The sequence below is a fragment of the Aspergillus aculeatus genome (assembly GCF_001890905.1).
Source record: "Aspergillus aculeatus ATCC 16872 unplaced genomic scaffold ASPACscaffold_8, whole genome shotgun sequence".
Lineage (NCBI taxonomy): Eukaryota > Fungi > Ascomycota > Eurotiomycetes > Eurotiales > Aspergillaceae > Aspergillus > Aspergillus aculeatus.
The window spans coordinates 655,766-676,396 of record NW_017962983.1 but is presented as its reverse complement, the minus strand read 5'-3'; the positions used below and the strand labels follow the sequence as shown (position 1 = coordinate 676,396).

The 20,631-nt window shown below is 53.9% G+C and overlaps 9 protein-coding genes across 9 annotated transcripts; 6 read left to right on the top strand and 3 right to left on the bottom strand.

Moving 5' to 3' along the window:
• Positions 1-167: 167 nt before the first annotated feature.
• Positions 168-1,427, top strand: ASPACDRAFT_60602 (uncharacterized protein; the record flags this gene model as incomplete). The annotated part of the gene is made up of 1 exon (XM_020203575.1): positions 168-1,427. One exon carries the CDS (start codon positions 168-170, stop codon positions 1,425-1,427), a length of 1,260 nt encoding a protein of 419 aa, XP_020056109.1.
• Positions 1,428-1,781: 354 nt separating this feature from the next.
• ASPACDRAFT_28889 (uncharacterized protein) lies at positions 1,782-3,649 on the bottom strand (the record flags this gene model as incomplete). The annotated part of the gene is made up of 4 exons (XM_020199595.1): positions 1,782-1,877; positions 1,938-2,606; positions 2,665-3,053; positions 3,109-3,649. The coding sequence occupies 4 exons, from the start codon at positions 3,647-3,649 to the stop codon at positions 1,782-1,784; spliced, it is 1,695 nt and encodes a 564-aa protein (XP_020056108.1).
• Positions 3,650-4,117: 468 nt separating this feature from the next.
• ASPACDRAFT_78711 (uncharacterized protein) lies at positions 4,118-5,575 on the top strand. Its single transcript, XM_020205247.1, has 3 exons — positions 4,118-4,227; positions 4,288-4,561; positions 4,631-5,575. The coding sequence occupies exons 2-3, from the start codon at positions 4,332-4,334 to the stop codon at positions 5,361-5,363; spliced, it is 963 nt and encodes a 320-aa protein (XP_020056107.1). The 5' UTR covers positions 4,118-4,227; positions 4,288-4,331; the 3' UTR covers positions 5,364-5,575.
• A 150-nt stretch (positions 5,576-5,725) lies between these two features.
• On the top strand, positions 5,726-9,227 carry ASPACDRAFT_119491 (Hid1 family protein). The gene is made up of 8 exons (XM_020196254.1): positions 5,726-5,979; positions 6,049-6,667; positions 6,721-6,818; positions 6,878-7,120; positions 7,175-7,528; positions 7,580-7,823; positions 7,877-8,391; positions 8,448-9,227. The coding sequence occupies exons 1-8, from the start codon at positions 5,884-5,886 to the stop codon at positions 8,958-8,960; spliced, it is 2,682 nt and encodes an 893-aa protein (XP_020056106.1). The 5' UTR covers positions 5,726-5,883; the 3' UTR covers positions 8,961-9,227.
• Positions 9,228-9,358: 131 nt separating this feature from the next.
• ASPACDRAFT_119486 (uncharacterized protein) lies at positions 9,359-11,000 on the top strand. The gene is made up of 6 exons (XM_020196253.1): positions 9,359-9,650; positions 9,739-9,758; positions 9,813-9,844; positions 9,905-9,966; positions 10,016-10,140; positions 10,217-11,000. Exons 1-6 carry the CDS (start codon positions 9,489-9,491, stop codon positions 10,755-10,757), a joined length of 942 nt encoding a protein of 313 aa, XP_020056105.1. The 5' UTR covers positions 9,359-9,488; the 3' UTR covers positions 10,758-11,000.
• A 127-nt stretch (positions 11,001-11,127) lies between these two features.
• Positions 11,128-13,347, top strand: ASPACDRAFT_119484 (H3 histone acetyltransferase RTT109). Its single transcript, XM_020196252.1, has one exon. It carries the CDS (start codon positions 11,230-11,232, stop codon positions 12,922-12,924), a length of 1,695 nt encoding a protein of 564 aa, XP_020056104.1. The 5' UTR covers positions 11,128-11,229; the 3' UTR covers positions 12,925-13,347.
• Positions 13,348-13,742: 395 nt separating this feature from the next.
• On the top strand, positions 13,743-15,605 carry ASPACDRAFT_43395 (putative ceramide glucosyltransferase; the record flags this gene model as incomplete). The annotated part of the gene is made up of 2 exons (XM_020201247.1): positions 13,743-13,891; positions 13,988-15,605. The coding sequence occupies 2 exons, from the start codon at positions 13,743-13,745 to the stop codon at positions 15,603-15,605; spliced, it is 1,767 nt and encodes a 588-aa protein (XP_020056103.1).
• Positions 15,606-15,940: 335 nt separating this feature from the next.
• On the bottom strand, positions 15,941-16,688 carry ASPACDRAFT_43394 (uncharacterized protein; the record flags this gene model as incomplete). The annotated part of the gene is made up of 2 exons (XM_020201246.1): positions 15,941-16,368; positions 16,463-16,688. The coding sequence occupies 2 exons, from the start codon at positions 16,686-16,688 to the stop codon at positions 15,941-15,943; spliced, it is 654 nt and encodes a 217-aa protein (XP_020056102.1).
• A 746-nt stretch (positions 16,689-17,434) lies between these two features.
• ASPACDRAFT_78708 (WW domain-containing protein) lies at positions 17,435-18,780 on the bottom strand. Its single transcript, XM_020205246.1, has one exon. The coding sequence runs from the start codon at positions 18,612-18,614 to the stop codon at positions 17,613-17,615; it is 1,002 nt and encodes a 333-aa protein (XP_020056101.1). The 5' UTR covers positions 18,615-18,780; the 3' UTR covers positions 17,435-17,612.
• Between the last annotated feature and the right edge of the window lie 1,851 nt (positions 18,781-20,631).

Genomic DNA, 20,631 nt, shown 5'->3' with positions numbered 1-20,631 from the left:
TTCCATTTTTATCTTGAAATCCTCAATTCGGAGTTTGATCTTAGCGGCTTTGGGGAACGTGTGCATCTGTTTATCTAGTCAATTCCAGCTTGCTGGAAATTACGAGTTATCTTCCTCCTCACAAAAACATCTCCCTCACCTCAATCCCACCACCACCACATATCGAAATGGCGCAGCTCGCCATGGGCAGCCGGCTATTGCGCTGCCAGAACGCAAGCACTCTCGGTCAAGCCGTCGGATCCTTCTCACAGAAGCGCACGTATCTCACTAAAGGTATTGTAACTGATCCTTTGCCCAATTTCCCCTGGATGACACAAGAGGAACCGTACCCTACGGAAGTATCCCAAGCTAACTTCACCATCCTCGGACCAGTGCCCACCTTCAAGCGCGCGCCCCAGAAGCTGAAACCGGGCCTCAACAAATTCCGCGATGAGGTGTTCATCCCACTCAACCTGACGGAGCAGCAGAAGCTCCTGATCTACCGGAAGAAGCACCAGGGCACCCTGGACGAGCACCCGGTGACGGTGGCGATCAGCGAGGAGGAGGAGTACCAGCTGCGGCCGATGGAGTTCACGGCGCAGCCGCGCAACGCGGAGGCCAACGCGGTGATCCGCCGGATGCGGTCGGCGGAGGACTGGAAGGTGCTGCCCGCGTTCCTGACGGCGCTGCACCAGGTGAACCGCAAGCTGAACATGGAGATGGTGGTGCGGCGCGCGGGCCGCAACAACGCGATGCTCGCCATCCTGGAGGCGGCCAAAGCGAAGAGCACCGGCTTCTCGCTGCGGGAGCCGCGGCTGGCGGAGAAGATCTTCTTCGAGCTGCACCTGCGCGCCCAGGCCGAGGGCTTCAAGGGCCCCGAGCTCGACCGCCTGCTCTCGCTCGGCGAGGAGTTCGTGGACGTCATGTCGCTGCCCCGCCACGCCAACCGCCTCCTGAGCCAGGACGCCCGCCGCCGCCCAGCCGTCATCGCCGTCCTGCTCGAGCTCAGCGCCGCCCGCGCCCTCGACCGGTTCGGCGGCAAGGACGCCGACGGCCTCGTCCGCGCCTACAGCGACCGTCTGCTCGCCAGCTTGGAGCACAGCTTCCAACTGGACATGAACCCGCCCCAGATCAAGGTGCCGGTGACCTCGAAGGTCGCGGAGGACACGTCTTCGTCCGAGAACCCCCTCGCGGCAGCCGAGAAGATCCAGAAGAAAGAGTACCGAAACTACCAGGAGACCGAACTGCGCCTGGAGCAGAATGTCCCCATCTTCCACGCCCTCCGGCTGGCCCAGAAGTTGCCCCTCAACGCCACAACCTTGAAGGCTTTCCAAAAACACGAGCAGGCCCTGCGGCAGTGGATCAAGATTCAGAAGAACGCCGCCCCAACGTTGGCCCGGCAAAAGCCCGGACGGGGCTCTCGGCAGGTCACGGCCTTAGTTAATTGATCTAAAGCCAGGATCGTTTTTGTCTAATCTGCCGCCAGGCTTGTCTATGCCTTTTTCTTTTTCATTTTTTTTTTTGTACATTACCATGATCTTTTCTCAGAATCGCTCGGAGCTATATTGTGTATTCAAAAATAGATGCATATCCCTTTCTTCAATTCATCGACATACGGAGCTAGACTATACTCATAAAATCCAGAGGCGTTCTTCACGATGCTGGTGCAAAAGTCATTCTGTGTCGCCTGTGCAGGATGGAAAACATAATGCACAGGGAAAGGTGGGGCGATGCAATGCATATAGAGTCAAAATTCCTCAATTCATAACGCAAGAACGCTCATCCTTCGCTTGGCAGGTAATTCACGCGCAGAGCTCCAAGGTGTTGTCGTCGCGCAAGCGAGCTTGCACGGGTAGCACTGTCTTGCCGGAGACGACCGAAGGGCCGGCTACAGAAATCTGGGGACTGCGTAAGCTACACGCGTCGATAAGAAGGATATGGAGTTTGGCTGCGCTTACCTGGCCCTCTTCCCTCTCAGAATCCTCCGACAAGCCCGTCAGGACAATCTCGACGCTGCTGAGAGGGGCACCGAAGTGGCTGGCGCCCTTGAAGCGTCTGTAGTCGAAGACGTTGGTCTGCGACACGGCACCGGCGATTCCGGGTCCAGTCAGAGCATACACGATACGCGCACCCGTGAAGAGACGCAGGTCCGTCATCTGCTCGAAGTCCAGGCGAACCTCGGGATCGGCGTCAAACCGGTGTGAGATGCACAGAAGACGCAGTCTGTCAAGAGAGAGCTCGGCCATGGGCCCAACGTTGGCAAGCTGACTCAGCAGGCCGTGGGACGGCATGTATCCAGCATCCAAGCTTCGCACCTGGATCCAACGCGCGAGGGAAGAAACGGGTCCGGAGTGAGGCTTCATGAACTTGGTGTGGTAATCAGACATGGTGCGAGACGATGCAACAATGACCGTCGGAGATACCCCTACAGTCGCAAGAGCAAAGTCCACGCTTTCGCCGGCTACGGAGTTGACGGCGACAGAAGCATTAGCAAACAGCGCAGCCATGATCTGGCACAGGGGGTACGATCGAGAAAAGGAGTCGATGGAGAGGACCACGTCGTTGGGGCCGAAACGCTGTTGACGGGGGAGAGAGTACAACAAGCCGGCGATTCCTGAGGCCAAGTTCTATCCCTTGTAGTTAGCTACCAGACAGCGACAAATGGCAGGTGCGAGAGGATCTTACCTCCGGCTGGTACTCAATGAAGTCGCCTTGAGAGGACTTGGACGGCCAAACAGTGGTCACAGAAGGAGTCGGGGTGCTCGGATCATAGTCGGGTACTTCAAGCCAGGCCAGCTCTTTCTTCTCTTCCACCAACTCGTGCCAAACGGTGACTTCCAACGTCCCCTCCACGTCCTGGGGCACATCATTCCAGTCCATGTGTCGGCTTCCGAGCTTGGCGACCCAAATCACTTGCGACAGCTGTTTGTTATCCTTGGCAACGAATGACAAGTCGAGAGATCCAGCTTCAGCGATCAACGCATCCGCCTGCGACTTCTGCAGTAGCTCCGACAAACTCTCCGCTTTCAGATTGTGGGGAATGATAACAATTTTGAAGTCATAGAAAGCTCCAGCTACAGCGTTGTTAGCGATAAATCTATGGCAGGATCGGGGAAGTGGAGGCCAAACCGAAGATAGCAGCCAGGAGTTCAACCGAATCCGTCAAACAGACCGCCACAGTCTTTACCTTGGAATCTCGTAGGCGGGTTCCGATGACGTTGATTTCCTGAGTGACCTGATCCAAGGAGTGTTCAATCGCCTTTTTTCCAAGCACAGTATAGATCTTGCCCTGCTTGCCGCTCACAGCTCCATTATCCTCCACCGATCCGCGGACAGCAGTCTTCCAGACATCCCGTAGGTCACCTTTCCGGCCACTGGTCCATTTGGGAGCCCCGGGGTCCTTGACGTTAAGTCCCGTGCGCAGAGGAAAGCCATGCGGAGTCTCGAGACTTCTATACGGAGCAGACTGGCCTGGGTGCCGGACGGGGAATGCGCTCGATTGCCGGGCGAGGAGAAAGGGATGTATATCTGAGTCTTGCGATGTGACGAATGAATAGATGAGGAAGGCAACAAGACCACCAGCAATCACAGTCGAGGCTATGTTCCAGTCGGCCAGTAGCTCCGCCACGACGGCGTCTAGTTTGGCGACGATGGACGACTCGGAGTCCATTTCTGAGGTTGAATCTCTCTCAGATTTGGGTGTACATATGACAGGCACAAGTTGTAAAGGGATAATTAAAGATTGAGGTGAGATGCGAACTGTTAAGATGGGAAGAGTGTGGTTGATGGTGAACTGAGAGCTGAGAGCTGACTGCGTTCCTTACGTACAAGGCTACCTCATTACTGGACCCTGGTAGGCTATGATGCCAGATGTGGGGAACGGCAGCGAGCGCGTGTGGGCGGGCGGTAAAGTAAGTCCGATAGAAAACTTCGCCGCCGCGGCAATGGCGCTTGTGGTTGCCCATTGTGATTCCTGACCTGGTGAAGACCGGTGCACCGATCACCCAAAACAATCAATCACCCTGCATCTCCAACTCCACCTCCCCTCCCCTCTCCTCCCCTCTTCCTCTTTCATCCCCAGGGGCTATTCCGCCACTCCGTACTTCCTTGCGACTATGGTCCTGTCTGGACTTTCGTCGTAGGCTTTTAATCGGAGATTATAACAACCTTCCATGTGATACAGCCCCCTCCCCCGTGCGCAATTGATATCAAGGTAAGTCCCAACGACCAATTTCCCTACTCCTTTTGGTAAGTCAATCTCCCCTCACTCCCATTCTAGTGTATGCGGTTTGTGCTCATTCTTGACAGTTTCATTCATACTCCACCACTTCATCTCATCGTGCTATCTCCCAATGGCTTCCTCGGCCCCTCCCTCTACCCCCAAAGCTGCAACAGCTGCATCTACAGTCGTACCAGTCCCCGACCAAAGCCAGACGCCCGGGAAATGGCGTCACCCTCACTTGGATGAGGTGGTTCGTCGACAGAATGCTGGGACATTTGGAGATCGCAACATCAACAAGCTAGTGTGGAATGGCGCCGCTTTGTTCGCTACCTGTGTGTTTGGGGATATTATCAGGTCATAGTAAGTTGTGCAGTCGTGACGTGAGATAACATGTAGGGTTCGGGGACACTTCTAACAGGATCTTAACAGTTGTCTTTGGCTTCAACATATCACCCAATACTCTACCTATCCTGACCTTTCCCTCCTCGTGTTGCGCTTGATCTTTGTTCTCAACATCCTCGTTGCGCTGTATCCTCTATTTGGACCGAAGGACGACCTTTCCGACATCCCTCTGACCCCCACCCAACGCTCGCTTCTCGGGCTGGACCCCACTGCTACACCGCCATTGACTCCCGGTACAAGCTATGTTACTCCGCCTAAATACCGTCTTTCTACATCTCGTGGTGCGAGCCCAGCGAGTAGATCTGGATCCCCGCTGTCGGCAAGTGCTGGCGCCTCCGGTCGCAGAGTATCCTCGGGACCTGCCTTCTCCCCTTCACCTAGTCCGCTGTTCCAGAAATTGGTCAACAGCAGCGGGAAAGAAAGCGGACGGAGACCGAGCTTCGGATCTTCATCGCCGCTCGGTCGGAGCACATCATTCTCGCCTTACAGAGATTCGACCACGACCTTCAAGGATTCTACCGCGTCCTTTAAAGACTCTACTGCGTCCTTTAGAGACTCTACTGCGTCCTTTAGAGACTCTACTGCGTCCTTCAAAGAATCGACCATGTCAACCATGTCATCTATGTCGTTGTCAACCATGTCGAGCCTTGGACCCGCGAGTCCATCCCCTGTAGGGGGTAAGCGTGCGAATTTAGGTTTGAGCAACAAGTGGTTGTACGAGAGAAGTCGGCGACTGTCGGCAAGCAATAGCAGTTATTAAGGCCGATGTTGATGGCGGATGCGGCAGTGGGTGGAGGTGAAGCAGCCAGGGGAGGTGATGTAAACTTATGAATTTCCCTTTCTTATCTCTTTGTTCGCTATTACTAGCGGGGTGCATCCGGATCTTTAGACTCCGTTATCAGCTTAGGGATGCTGCATTTTGTATGTTAGATTCAAGTCCTCTTTCGTTTAGAAGAGCGATCGCAAATTTTCCAGACTACAGCCAGTAGAAGTAGACAGAGATAGGTAGAAAGACACCCCGGGTTATTGATGGCTGATTGATTGATTGATTGATCGTCGGGTCTCCGCGGGCCTAGTCGTACCCGCTTCCAAGGCAATGACCCAAGACCGAACGCCAACATGCCACCAAGTCCATTCACACGCGGCATCAGATCACTGGGCTTACGTCCCAAAGACATTCTCTGGAAAGAATCATTTTTGCACCAAGCATTACCCCTTCCTGATCATATCACTCAACTGCATGAGGTTGATAGGCTTGTAACCTTCATGGTGGCTTCACGATGGGAGCTTCCGAGTCAAAGTTAGTCTTCAAGCAGGGCATCTTCCGTCTGTCTGAGGAGAAGGACATTGCTGCGGACGATCCCTACTGGACCAGGGTATGTATCTCTGCTCCACGAGGCTTTTTGAGGGCAGGATGATGTTTAAACTCACACATCTGGTATCAGTTCTGGGAGCTCCCAGAGTCGACGGAGGATGTCTTCAGCCTGTTCACCCCGGCCGACATTCGGCGCACGCGCGACCATGCCTTATCGAATTTCGAGACCCTCCTTCTCTCCGTCACTTCGCGCCTCACTGTTTTGAAAAACCATCCTTCCTTCCCAGACCCAGAGCTCGCGCCCGACCGCGATGCGCTCAACTGTATCCGCATCCTCACCCGCCTGCTCCCATACATCTACGAGGCGGAGCATCTGGAGGAATGGGAGGAGAAGTTCTTCTGGGCCCGTCGCAAGAAGAAAACCCGCGAGGCGCAAGTGGCACCAGAAGTATTGTTCGATGAAGCACGGGCGGAAGAGCGGGATCAGGTCTCGCCGCGGGCTGCTGAAATGGAGGATGCAAAGCCCCTCGCTGAGGAGCTGATCGACACCCTCCTCGACCTGCTATTCTATACCAATTTTACGATCCCGAAGCTATCATCTGCAAAGACCAAAGTGTCCTGGTCAATCTGGCAAAGTGGAGTGGGATGCAATACTTCAATGGGGTCGACCAAGGAGCTGGAAAGTAACCGCTGCGAGGTCCTACGGCTACTGCTGACTCTGACCGGGAAAGCGATGTACATGCCTTCAAGTGAGTCACGGCGGTCACATCTGACGCTGATTTCATGCTGACTTGCTCTTGAGATCTACTCCCTGTGCAAGGTGTGAGAGCGATCACGTACATTACTACTTGTCCCGACAAGCAGGCAGTCTTGACTCTGCTGTGTTCGCTACTAAACACGGTAAGTCATTGAGTATCTACTACGAAACAGGCCTGTGTCTGACTTGGATTGGCATGTAGGCGATCAAATACAACCCTGCATCTTGGAGAGTGCCGTATGACCATGTCGTGTGGAAAGACCCGAAACAAATCCTGGTCATCTACTGCTTGCAGCTTCTTCTGGTGCTCCTTCTATATCCAGTGCCCGAGGACGGTCGCGGGGCCCCTCCGAAGAATTACTACCGCCATTATTTTGGCAGGCTGCATAGGCCGCAAGACTTTCAATTTCTCGTGGATGGCATGACCCGAATCCTGAATCAGCCAGTAAGCTCTACATTCGTCTCGCAGTACGTATGTTGCTGACAGCTCAATGTGCAGATGCAAGTCACCAACTCCTATCTTCCCGGGAGTCAAAAGTCTGTGAAATGGGCACCCGAGATGCTTATTCTGTTTTGGGAGGCCTTGCAGTGCAACAAACGCTTCAGATCGTTTATCATCGATTCGAACCGCTCCCACGATTTCATTATCCTGTGTCTGTTCTATGCCATCGTGTACAAATCCGACCCCTCCAAGCAGGGCGTGGTTAGGATGTGCATCTTCATTCTGCAGACAATGAGTGTGGAGCCCAATTTTGGCAAGAGTTTGAACCTCAAATTCGAAGCTCAGGAAACCCTTCCGCAAAGTATCCAGATCCCAGGCTTCAAGGGTTCATATGCAGATTACCTGATCATAGTATGTCCCTGTTCGTCCGTGCTCGCACATTCGAGACTAACAGCGGTATAGTCTATTCATACTTTGATTACCGCCAGCAAAGGACAATTGACGGCTGTTTATCCCGCGCTACTGGCAATTATCAACAACATTGCCGCACATGTTGAACATCTGTCTCCCGCGTCCTGCTCAAAGTTGCTGCAGTTGTTTTCTTCGATGTCGGCGCCCAGCTTCCTTCTCGCTAACGAAACGAACCACGTCCTTCTAGCATCCGTGCTTGAGTCGATCAATTCTATTCTCGAGCACCAATTCACAAGTATGATACGCTTGCATATGTTTCGTCTCGATTGACATGCTAACTCGATCTAGACAACCCATATCTTGTTTACTCTATTCTCAAGAACCGGAGACGCTTCGAGGCTGTGCGCGAATTCACGCTTGAGAGCGGACAGCAAGAGATAGAACGCCAAAATGAGCGGCGAAAGTCAGGAGGAAATGATTTCGCCGCAAGCCCTGTCCTCTCACCGACTGAAGAAGACACGCAAGCTCCCTCTGGTGCACGCGCATCGTTGGGTCGCATACCGGAAGAGAATAGTCCCTTCGCAATTGGCGGAGATGACTCCGACGATGAAGGCGAGGCGCAGAAATCGCCGTCCCATGACATTTCCTCGGTTTCATCGGTGCCGACTTCTCGACGGCAATCAATATCTTCTGTCGTTGACGAAAGCGTGCCCCTTCAACTTCGAGGGATGTCTGAAAAGGCACGTGGCAAAATGCCAGCCGGACAGCCCACCTTCTCCAGACAGAACAGCATGACTAGCCAAAGCAGTATGTCGGCAGCCTTCCTGGCATCCTCGAGTGGATTCACGCCGACTACTACCTGGGTAAGCGAGATCCCGCTTTCATGGGAGCGTGTTATTTGCTGACTGGAAACTCATAGCTTGAATCCTGGTTGCCTGAGCTGCCGCTACACACGATTCTCACCATCATTTCAGCCATCATGCCCCACGTGCCTGACTCAGCTTTTCAGTCTGCCTCCAGCCCAGAAGCACGCACGCTGATCACCAACCTCCCTACTTTTGTGGAGGAGCCAATGATTCAGGTTATCGTCTCGGAGCCCTCGCCCGTTCGTGTCCATTCGTTCGAATGGTCGGCCCTGTCCATGGGTTGGTATGAATCTTTGCTCTGGGGATTCATCTTCTCGAGCGAAATGGTTGTTGGGTCCGCGTCAGGTGCTACACCTGGCACTGTTGGAGTGTGGAATGGCACCGGAGTGAAGCTATTCAAGGTACAAGAGGCGGCCGCGCAAGGACCTACTCTGCTGGCGCCAAAGGGTGCTGTCGATGCAGTTGGTAGCAACCTGGTGCAGCGCATCGGCAATCTGAGTCTCCGACGCAGTAGTACGCAAGATTCTCAAAGCAACTCTCAGCCACCTTCGATTCGCGAGGTCTGAGAGACGACTTTAAAGCTCTGCTGGACATTCACAGTCAATTGGTCGTAATGGGAGGGTCTCTTGATTCGCTTAGATGCACCGGCTTCCTTTTCGTTGTATTGATGAACTCTATGGTTTAGATGATACCTGATTAGCGTTTGCGCGATTGGCTTAATTCTTTACACGCGTGTTGGCCTTCGAAGCATTTTTAAACCTGTTGATCATTTTCTTTACCGATTAGTTCTTCATATAATAGATAGTAAAGCTTATAAACGCCTACTTTCCGAGCTTTGGGAGATGTTAATGCACTGTCTTATGGCTGATATAATAATGAGGGCTGGACCACCACGTGAGGCTGCGATTGGCCGTTTGCGCTTCTCCGAGTTGTCCCAAGCTTCTTCGATCAACAACAATTCCGACGGACCGAACGCCAACCCCCGTTCCTTATCTGTTCAATATTGCTATTCTAAATAGACTATCTTGCTCCTCTATTCGTTTGGATACTGCTACAGGTACTTTGATATTAGAAGACAGCTCTCGATATATACAATGGTGCTTTCTCGATCGCTGCTTGCTGCGGCCTCCGCATTCCTCCTTGGCTCCCCGACGGAGGCCGCAGACGCGGTGACGGAACTACAGAGCGTGCTGAAGAACACCCACATGAGCAACGAGTATGGGTATCCCACCGATTTCACCAGAGGGGTTATGCCTGTAAGTTCCTATGAGTTTTATTCACAATGCTAAGCTTGGGTTTGCACTGCGAAAGGTGTCATGAAAAGCAACTCTAACCGGGCTACAGATCCCAGTCCATTCACACAAGTAAGCCAGCATCAACCATTTCCCAAGCAGGTACGATGCCTGACCTCGTGCCAGTGACTACTGGAGAGATATTCCTTTCTATTCAGGTACGTATAGATCGTCTCCAATGATCCGGTCTATGGCACGTAAGTGACTTATATCCGTAGGCCTATCGCAAGGATGCATATCGACTGAAGCCGATGTGTGGCTGTATAATGGCACCCTCTATGTCTGTCCCCTTTGGTGTTTCATTGTCGGGCCGATGCTGACATGGCCAGGTCGGCCACGATGAGTCTTCCCTGACTGAAAAGCGAACACTAGAGTCGCTCTACATCAACCCTATTTTGGACGTGCTTCAACGCCAGAATCCCACGTCTCGATTTGTGACATCGCCCACGAAAAAGTAAGATCCCCTGTTTATCGCTTGATAACTTTGGATCAATGGTCCATCAGCATTGACCTGCGCTGACTTCGGCCAGCGGTGTTTTTGACACCGACACCTCACAAACGCTTTACTTCTTCATTGACCTGAAGACCTCCGGGCCTGAAACCTTGGATGCGGTTGTCAAGGCCCTGGAACCACTCCGTGCTCGTGGCTACTTGACCACTCTAAAAGACAATACAACCATCACCGAAGGACCCGTCACAGTGATAGGCACCGGTAACACGCCGCTGGATCTGGTCGGACCGGTGGCAAACAGAGACTACTTCTTTGATGCACCCCTTGACCAGCTCGGCGAGGGTCAATTCGCCGACATAACCGGTCTAATTTCCCCGATTGCGTCCACCAATTTCGTGGCGGCCGTGGGTCCTCTTTCGCATGGTGAGTTGGATGAGACACAAGCCCAGGCCATCCGCGTGCAAATCGCAGCCGCCAAGAAGAGAGGAATCGGGGCGCGATACTGGGGTACCCCTTACTATCCGATCCGTACTCGCAACAATATCTGGAGGACTTTGCTCGAGGAGGGGGTTGCGTTGCTGAACGCCGACGATCTAAAGGCGGTGGCGGGCTACTTCTAAGTCTTCTTGGTGTGTACAGATAGGCAAAGATGGATAGATTCTTTTGTGCTCTTTTCTGGGATTTGAAAGTCTCAATTTCACTTTCATTTATCCATTTCCGTCCGTTTATGCATCCTGCGAGATCTTCCCTGTTGGTGGAAGCTGCCTCCCGCTGTGCAAGCGCAAAATAAGTACTCATGCAACTCATTTCTCACCTTTTCTCTCAATAAAACGACTTTGCTTAAACCTGATAAATTCCATCGCATTCCTTCTGGAGATAAGCGAGGGATAAAGTGCTGACAGCAGCAGACGAAAAGAGTCAGATTCCGGGCACGTGATGCGCCCGTGAAATGGAACGCGTCTGAGGGGGTCAAAAAAAGACCAGGAGAAGGATATCGCAGGAGAAAGACCCGACGGGGCATTTCTCTCCAAATTCACACTTGGGACATCTTATGTTGAATTGGCCATCTCGAGGGTCTTTTCCAGGCCAGCCATGTCTCAGGTCGACGTGGAATTAGGCGATCTCTTGGCCGAGGTGTTGCCCGCCGGTGTCAAGATTACCATTCGCCATGTCTCCTCGACTCCCACTCCCTGCCCTGCGCTCTTCGCCGCACCCCCGGGCGAAACCTCAGAGCCGACCTTCTGCGAGAATCATTTTCTGACTGCATCGGTGGATGCGGAGGGGAAAGATGGCGCCGAGATTATTGTGTTGGGGGTGGAGGTGTTGATCTACAGCACCACGCACCTGACGACGATTTTCGTCTCCAAGGCCGACTCGACCGGGTTCTTACATCTACTCCAGAACGCCCCGAAGGTCTCCCTGCTCCGGCGCATTTCGCAGACCTTTCTCTCCTTTCTGGTCCGCACGCATCAGCGACCGGGGGTCCGCCTCGTGGTGTCCCTGTTCGCGCGCGCGCAGAACCAGTATCTGTTCCCCGGCAGCATCGAGAACGCGGGCAAACATGTCCTCGACGACCGGGGGTTGATCAAATGGTGGTGCCGCGTGTTCGACCCGATTCTCCGCGAGTACGAGCCAGAGTCCGGCTCGCACGATAAGAACGCCCTGGACCGACAGACGGAGTCGGCGCAGAGCTCGGCCACGGCCTTCCTGATAGTCCCCGGGTGTGACAAGTTCGAAACCCGGGGCTTCTTCCCCAGTGCCGCCCGGCTGGACAGCCAGGAACGCCCCAGATGGCGCAACAGCTATCCTCTGCATCAGCTCTGTGATGACCCCAAGGCGCCGCCGCGCTGTCTGGTCCCCCGCTTCCCCGATGACCCGAAGACGCGATTTCTGATTGACCTGGACGATGAGCTTCGCCCGCAGTCCGGGGACAACGGGAAGTCCTCCTCGGTGGCGCCCGGTCAGTGGCGGAGCGTCAAATCCCTGGATCAGTTCTGGGAGATGATGTCTTTCCGTCAGGAGTGCTCTTCGGGACGATTGGTCGGGTTCCTGTGGCTGGTCATTAACCCGCCGGGGCTGGTCAATTCGGTCCAGATGACCAGCTCCCGGTCTGTCCTCGGTGACCGTAAGACCCTCTCGTGTGATGCTAGACATGCCGGAGCCCGTGCGCCGATTACAGTACCTGAGCTACAATCCAATGATTCTAAGTCTGACTCGTTGGAGCAACCTGAAGCCTCAGAAGGCCCGAGTGTCGCACAGCCGATCGATGCCGCAGCCCCCCAACCCACTGCTGAGACCCTGTCCGTATCCGAGTCCACGGCACAACGCACTACAGACACTAGTGCTTTCTTCTGGCCAGAGGCAGGGCGTGGCCACGCTGTGCTCAGCGAAGCCGACTACAAGGCGGCGATTGACTTCTTGATTGAGCAGGACTTCTTCAACCAGGAGGTCTCTATCGCCAGTACAAGAGCCTGGGGGGAGAAGATTGCCTCACTTGCTGACCAACTCTGGGTCGGGCAACAGGTCCTGGGCCGAGGCAGCACCGACAATCCTTCCCAGCAGACTACGGAGGTCAACACTCTGATCAGCAGCACACTGGTCCGAAAACGCAAGAAGGTCGGAGATGAACCCGCCAAAACTGAAGACATTGAGAAGACCGCCGAGAAGCCCGCGACAGACGCCAATGCACCGCCGGCATATGCAACAGTGTCCACTCCTACACCCGGATCAACTTCCGGGGTCAATGTTCTACAAGCTAATTTGATCCGCAAGAAGAAGAAGACGTGACCTCGGAGTGATTTGCTTGCTCAGCGTATGGTTTTGCACAGTACTATGAGCAGCGAGGATGGTCGATAAAGCATGGGCATTGTGCACTGTACAGTAGGATTGGGAATATTCTGGGTTGTTCTTTCTTTTTCTTTTCTCTATCTTCGCGTTTCGCTTTTACCTTTTCAGGGACTGCATACTGGGATCTCATCACTTTTTTTCATTATTTATTTGTCTTTAGCAGGATTTGAAGGGAACTACTGGAGGCCGAGTTCAAACGTGGGGTTTGAATATCAGAGCCACGGAACGGGCAACAGGCCAATTAGCATACTACTACTTAATAAAAACCACTTCACCGCATTTCTCTTGCCTGAAACATGGAAATAAGCAACTATGAAATTTGAAATTAGACAGGGGCAGCGGACATCACTGGGTATTCTGTACAGTACAAGGAATCAAGCGCGCCAAACGACGAGATGCGCCCGACGATCGGGAAAACCCACTCTCTTCATCGCGCGCGCGCCGAACCCGGAATCCGTGAGACCCGAATGGAAACCGGCAACGGCATCTCAGCCTCACTCAGCCGTTAGCCAACTACTCTGGAGCTAGACTAGCTGCTTGCTACAGCCTGGTTTGATTGGGCTAATTGACTGAACATCTCTTGGATTTCAATTTGACCTTCTTACAGTCTGGTCCGGGGCCGCATTGAGATTGAATGACGCGACGTGTGTCTATCTGCCTGCTGTCACTCGCTTCGCCAGTTCCTTGTTTTTCCCCTTCCATAGAATGATTTCCTCGTCGGAGGACTCTGTCGTTGCTATTCATCTCTGCCTCCGCCTATGTTGACGCTTCACCTGCGTTCGCTTGCCTCCGAGCTTGGACTGGCCACTGGCCATGGCGACATCCAATGGCCAGTCGTCGCGGGCTGGGTCGGTTTGGTCTGGTATACGACCGTGACGCTGGTCTGCTCGCTGGGCACTTATCAGATGTACGTTACAAAAAAAAAAAAAACAACCTTCCACCGAATATTGCAACCCTTTGACTTCAACAACACCAAAAGAAACTAACCATTTCTGCAAACTAGATGGAAACACTGCCTCCAAAGACCCCGGAAATCCACCACGTCCTCCTCCGCCCACCCCAATGACACCCCACATATCACCGCAATCCGGCCAGTCAAGGGCCTCGAGCCTCACCTCTACGAATGTCTAGCCTCGACCTTCCGCCAGGACTATCCGCGCGACAAGCTGACCGTCTACTTCTGCATCTCCACGAAGACCGACCCCGCCTACCCGACCCTCCAGAAACTGGTGTCAGATTTCCCGCACGCCGACGCGCGGATCTTCGTCGAGGACGACGATCCGCTCCTTCATTTCGAGGACGGTGGTGGTCATGCTGCTGCTCCCCCGGCTTACGAGCTGGGTCCGAACCCGAAGATCCGGAATATGAGTCGGGCGTACCGGGAAGCCAAGGGCGATATCGTTTGGATTATCGATTGCAATGTCTGGGTGGGGAAGGGGGTGTGTGGGCGGATGGTGGATAAATTGTGCGGGACAGCAGGCGGCAAACGGTATAAGTTCGTTCATCACTTACCTGTCGCGGTGGATGTGACGGGGGAGGAAGGTCTAAAGACGAGGAGAGGGGAGCAAGAGGCGTTGCTTGAGTCCTACACCAACGGCGGGGATGATGGTGATGATGATGCTGCTGCTGCTGGTGCCGCCGCCCCCGCCGGGCCCCTAACGACCGGGGGTGGCCGGCTGGAGGAGCTGTTCCTGTCATCGTCGCATGCGAAGATGTACACCGCCATCAACACCGTGCTCATCGCCCCCTGCATCGTGGGCAAGTCCAACATGTTCCGCCGCTCGCATCTGGACTACCTGACCGCGGCGGCACCGTCGGCACCGTCGACGACGGCCGCGGCCGCGGATCGCCGCCGCCGCGACCCGGGCATCGACTATTTCTCCGACAACATCTGCGAGGATCACCTGATCGGGGACCTACTGTGGAAGAGTCCGGTGCGCGAGGAGAAGGAGCTGGGCCAGCGGTGGGGCAAGCACGCAATGGTGTTCGGGGACCTGGCCTTCCAGCCCGTGGCCCACATGAGCGTGCAGTCGTACGTAGCCCGCCGGGTGCGGTGGCTCCGGGTGCGCAAGTTCACCGTGCTGCTGGCGACGCTGGTCGAGCCCGGGACGGAGTCGATCCTGTGCTCGTGCTACGGCGCGTGGGGGGTCACGACAGCGCTGGCGCAGTTCCTGGGAAGGAAGGGGTACGCCGCGGCCGAGGCGGCGCTGTCCACCTGGCCCGCTTTCTGGGCGTGCTTCGCGCTGAGCATGCTCGGGTGGATCCTCACGGACTGGCTCGTCTACATCATGCTGCACTCGGGTCGCACCGTCGAGCTCGACGAGGATACCCCGTCCTTCGTGCGACCGCCCGCTCAGGGCACCGTCACCCGTCGTCCGTTCCTGCATTGGTTGGCCGCTTGGCTGGGGCGCGAGGTGCTGGCTTTGCCGATCTGGGTCTGGGCTTTCTACGGAGGGGTCACCGTGACCTGGCGGGACCGTCGATTCCGGGTCGGCCTTGACATGCGGGTGCGCGAGATTGTTGATGGCGATGCGACGACGAGCACGATACCGGGTCTCTCGTCGTTACGATCCAGCCCGTCGGGTGCGTCGCAGGATCGAAACAAGACACGACGAGATTAGTGGGAACCCATGAGCCAACGAACCTGACTGGTATGATTTGGGCGACTATTTACTTACCTACTTGCCTCTTATCCACATCCCACCTGCATTGATGACATCACAAGTTACGTTCAGCAAGACATTAGACGAAACACATTTCGAAGCATAAGATAGACAGCGTCCCCAAAATGAACATTTCTTCCCCACTGTATAAAACATATACCAACGAAGAATTCTATACAACATGACCAAATAAAGAAGACCCTAGGAGTTAACCATACAAAAGAAGAATCAAATACAAACACCATGTAAGCATTTCACAATAGAAGAAGGGGAATCTCTGATTCTCAAATCTTTTACTCATCCCCATTCCCCGTAACCGGCACCCCGGCCGAGGCCACCACCGTCTCCGAATCCCCACCAGCAGCAGCCACCTCGGCGCTCAACATCCACTCCACGACCTGCCGTCCCTTGGACATCTTCCCGGGATCAGCAGCGGCATCCGCGTCCGCGTTTGCGTCTGCCTCAGCGTCAGCAGCAGCACCTCCATCCTCCTGCGTCGACCAGTCCGCGCGCTCAGCCAGGAAGACGGGATCGAGGCCAGCGTCATTCTTGACGGAGCTGTCGGCGCCGGCCTCGACGAGCGCCTTGACGCAGTCCAGGTGCGTGTTCAGCGCCGCCCAGTGCAGCGGCGTGTTGCCGGAATGGTTGCGGTGGTTGACGATGCGGCGGCGCGTCGACTCCTCCTCCGTCGCGAGGAGGGTGAGCAGGTAGGTTAGGATTTCTGGTGCAGTCGGTTAGCAGCCCCCAAACCAGCACAACACTGCAACGAGACACACTCCATGATCATTGGGGTAAATGGGGGGGGGTTCGCGTACCGATATTCCCATTCGCAGCCGGGAAATGCAACAGGCTGGATCCGCTGCCTCCCTCGGCTTCCGGGGCGGCGTCGATGGCGGCGGCCACGAGGGCGCCCAGCGAGACGTCCGGAAACTGGGCGCTGCAGGCGGTCAGGTCCTCCTTGAGGGCGGCCAGGTCGCCGGAGCGGGCGTCGTAGATGAGGTCGTCGATCGTGTCGGCGGGGAGGGTGATCGTTGAAGCCATTTTTTGGTCGACCTTGCTTTTTGCGCTAATGCGGGTAAAAAGGCTTGTGGGCTTTGGTTCTTTCTTCACTGATGGAGATTAAAGAAAAGCTTTCACTCTGCTTGAGAGGATGATGGATGTAATGGGGTATCTGCGAGGTTGATTAGCGGGTTGAGTCTTGATCCGCGTTTATGTATAGGATTTCCAGATGGGATGCGGGAAGGTGCGATGTTTTTTTAACTAGAGAGAAAGGGACTGGGTGGATAATCTGGGTAGCTGGACGCTCAAAGTGCCATGCTTCCTGCTTTCTTGGCCCGATACATCTGGAAAGTGGCGATGTTGGCCTGCGGCCTGGAATCCTCTGATATTTCCCTTTTCGGATTTTTTTTCTTTTTTGCTTGTCATTGGTATACACCCCTCCCCTCCCCCTCACTTTGGGGTGGGATTTGCACACAAATTGATGATTTGAATTGGAAAGTGTATAACGGGTGTAAGGCAGCAAGTTAACGCAGAGCTTACCTATAGATTAAGTATGTGAGAGGCTCCAACTCTTCGGATAATGTGACGCTATCCCAATTGTCCTTCTGATGGGGAGAACTTTGAGGCCCGGTCAGGTGACTGGCATCCCGATTGCCGGTGGATCTTATCTTAATCGCCGCCTCCTCATCCGGTATACTCATACATACGGCATGAACCGCCACTCATTCATCAAGACAAGTTAGCCTCTCTACAAGGCACTAATCAACTGATTCATATATACCATTGTGGCTCTATTATGCATCTTGTGAAGTACATAAAACGCCAGTGTAAGCTAGCCACCATAAAAGATACACAAAAACGAAACGAGCAAAAAGAAAAGGTCAAAGAACGGGGAAAAGGTATCTCAGCACACAACACAATAACAATAGAAAGAACCCCGACTCGAAGCCGGCTTTTGAAAGGTCCTCAATCCCTCAACCATGCGCGGCGCTTTTCCTCCTTCTTCTCCCGTCTCTTCTCCTTGAACATCTTCAGTTCCGCCTTGGTAAGCTTTTTGGCGCTGCGTTCCGCCCGCAGACTGCGGCCATCATGGCTGTTGGCCGCCGCGTCCACGTCGAAGAACGCATACATCTGCCGTTTGGACTTGTTCTCGTCATTGTGATACTCCGGGTTCTGCGAGGCCGCCTGCCACCGGCCGGTGAACCGGTTGAAGGCGCCCACCGCCTCGTACGCCTGGTTCGGGTCCATGCCGGCGACGGCCGCCTCCTCCTGTCGCTCGTACTGCTGCGCGTACGGCGCCGTCGGGTCGTAGTCGCCGTGGATGGCGGGGTTGTAGCCACCCAGGACGCGTGCGCGCTTTTCCTGAATACTGCCGTCTTCGTCGCCGTCGTCGCCGTCGTCGCCGTTGTCGTCATAGGGAACGGCGCCGGCGGCGGACGAGGCGGAGGCGGAGGCATCTGGTACCCGTGGATTCTCCCACTGCGATACCCCGGTGAGGCGGTTATAGAAGTAGTAGGCTTGGGCGTTGGCATCCCAGACGGGTTCCCATCCATCGTCGTCGCCCGGTGGCACTTCGTTAGGGAGCGGTGGGGGCACTTCGTCTGGTAACGGTGGCGCCGAAGCTGATGTATCTTGTTGGTCTTCTGCTGCTGCTGCTGCTGCTGCTTCTTCTTCTTCTTCTTCTTCTTCCTCCCCTTCTTCTTTCTCCGAGCCGTCTTGTTCCTGTCGCAATTCCCCCTCTACCTCCCCTTCTTCCGCCTCTTGACCGGATACATCCTCCTCTTGCCGCTGTGTTTGTCCCGCCCCCTCTTCCTCTTTCCTTGACGCTGTCTCTTCCGTGCTTACATCCGGAGGAGTAACCTGCTCCTGCGTTGCATCGCGCGGGAGAGACTCCGGGGCGGGGGACGCGACGCCACCACCACCACCACCACCACCACCTGTGACGTCTTGCGGCGATGTCGCGGACATGCTGGGATTAGCTCTCTTTCTCTCTTTTCTTTTCTGCTTTGCTCTGCTTTGGGCGCGCGAAATGCACGTAGTAGCGACCGAATCTGTCGTGAGAAGCTCGAGTCAAAAAGCGTCAGCAATCCTTTGGATGCATATGATTCTCAACGAATTCTTGTCTTCGCTCTCTGATAACCGGAGCTGAGTTGGCGGCGCAGAGGGAGAGATGGTGGAAGGAATTGGGGAAACTGATAGCGAAAGCTGCCCCGTTAGACCGCTTACTCATCTGGGAGAATCGGAGCGGTCCCGAGCTGGGTGATTTAGGCGCTAGCTGGTTTGGGATTGGTGGCTGTCCCGGGACAGTGTCTCGATCTCGGGGGTTTCTGATTGGTGGAGGTGGAAGTAGTTGGGGATACGCCTATGACGACCTCGGACCTTATCCTCTTGTTGGAGTGTGTCAAGTGAAATCGGGACCGCTCGGAACTTGATCGTGATTTGAATATGAGATACTAGTATCAGTCATATAGGGAGTCTGGGTTGCAAGTAGCACTTGTTTCTCGGGCTCAGTCTTCAGTAAAGCCAATGTGACCGTCAGCGTGGAATATATACTGATAATCGCTCCAAGGTTCATAAGTTCCTCTCAAATTACAAAACCGAACCCATACTAGTCTGGATATTTTTACTATTGACTAAGCTGCTCCGACAGATCTTTCACTTTTGTATCAAGTCTCAGCAAGGGCTCCAATTACATCTACAGTTCTGCTGTGACCTACGAAACGACAGCTTCTCTACTGTCCGTCCAGAGTAAACACTACCTTAGCATTCCTACGTCTAAAGGGACATAAAATTGTCAGCAATGTATAAGGGCTTTGTACTTATGCTCAATTTCAAAGCATCAGTTCTGCTTAGATTCACCCTTGCTTCGACGACCAGGCTTAATCATCGGCGAAGACCGGACCAGTTCACGACCCTATTTGGCTGAGTCTGCATTTTCGCAGCCTCAGGCCATCCATATGAGGGGTTTTTGACGAGCGTTGAACATGCGACACACCTGGCTTTGGGTCGGTTGGAAGCTTTTACAAGGTATAGAGGGTAACAAGGCTACTTATAATCTATTGGTGGTTTCATGGATGTGGTCTCTTTTGCCGAATGGTGAGTACAAGAAGATATCTGGTTAGGTTAGTACATCTAGAACATATGTCATATGGCCTTTCAGCACTACTAGCCGAGTGGCTTTTCAATCTCGAAACTTGTGATGGGAATGAGATACCAGCTACAGTGGGCTAACATAATTGCCTCGACAGCCATTCGCTCTGTGGAAGATAAAGCTGGTTTAGGATGTAGCCTTGATTTTTATATATATACATCCATATGTGCTAGAGCAGTGGGTAGCCAGAGGAGGCATCAGCAGATTGTAGAAGAATATATATATACAATTGTGCACAAGCATCAGATATTCTGACTTCAAAATACACCGGCAGCTATGATTTAAATCTTGTCGAATGTGCCCCAACCAAAATAATCAGTCCCTCTTAATTACAGAGCTAACAAGTTTTGTACGCAAAATCTTTCTGTTGTATATGTGCATGCTATTCTACTGTACTGTACACCGACCTGGACTGATTGATGCCTCACAATTGAGTCGAGGCCGAAAGGCACCCAGGCACCCAGGCTCCCAGGAAAAAATAAGAGGATCACATGTTCGCCAACCGCATCGAACAACAAACCAGCATCTGCACTGCACCGCAATCAAGATCGAATACACCGCTGAACGCCAATTTGCAACCCGTACGTTCACCAACTCAGCCCAAGTATGGGCCATCCTGCGGTCAGAGCAGCCAGCAGCCAACCAACGGACGGACACCGCAAACAAGGATCTACCATCCGGCCTCGTCATGTGTCTCAAATCCATTAATGAAACCGAGTTCCGCTGCCCATGACAACCAGGCCCAGGTCTCTTTGTTCCGAAAAGCCAAATTCCAGGGAAAGGATTGCACCGTCGCTTTTCCTTCCGAAACACAAATCAAAAGATGATTATTCA

Bases quoted from the DNA above. Each gene is read 5' to 3' on its own strand.
- ASPACDRAFT_119484 (XM_020196252.1), top strand. From the start codon at position 11,230: ATGTCTCAGGTCGACGTGGAATTAGGCGATCTCTTGGCCGAGGTGTTG.
- ASPACDRAFT_119491 (XM_020196254.1), top strand. From the start codon at position 5,884: ATGGGAGCTTCCGAGTCAAAGTTAGTCTTCAAGCAGGGCATCTTCCGT. The intron at 6,668-6,720 runs GTGAGTCACGGC...CTTGCTCTTGAG, and splicing joins AGCGATGTACATGCCTTCAA to ATCTACTCCCTGTGCAAGGT. The intron at 6,819-6,877 runs GTAAGTCATTGA...ATTGGCATGTAG, and splicing joins TGTGTTCGCTACTAAACACG to GCGATCAAATACAACCCTGC.
- ASPACDRAFT_78711 (XM_020205247.1), top strand. From the start codon at position 4,332: ATGGCTTCCTCGGCCCCTCCCTCTACCCCCAAAGCTGCAACAGCTGCA. The intron at 4,562-4,630 runs GTAAGTTGTGCA...GGATCTTAACAG, and splicing joins GGGGATATTATCAGGTCATA to TTGTCTTTGGCTTCAACATA.
- ASPACDRAFT_119486 (XM_020196253.1), top strand. From the start codon at position 9,489: ATGGTGCTTTCTCGATCGCTGCTTGCTGCGGCCTCCGCATTCCTCCTT. The intron at 9,967-10,015 runs GTCTGTCCCCTT...TGACATGGCCAG, and splicing joins TGTATAATGGCACCCTCTAT to GTCGGCCACGATGAGTCTTC. The intron at 10,141-10,216 runs GTAAGATCCCCT...GACTTCGGCCAG, and splicing joins GTGACATCGCCCACGAAAAA to CGGTGTTTTTGACACCGACA.
- ASPACDRAFT_78708 (XM_020205246.1), bottom strand. From the start codon at position 18,614: ATGTCCGCGACATCGCCGCAAGACGTCACAGGTGGTGGTGGTGGTGGT.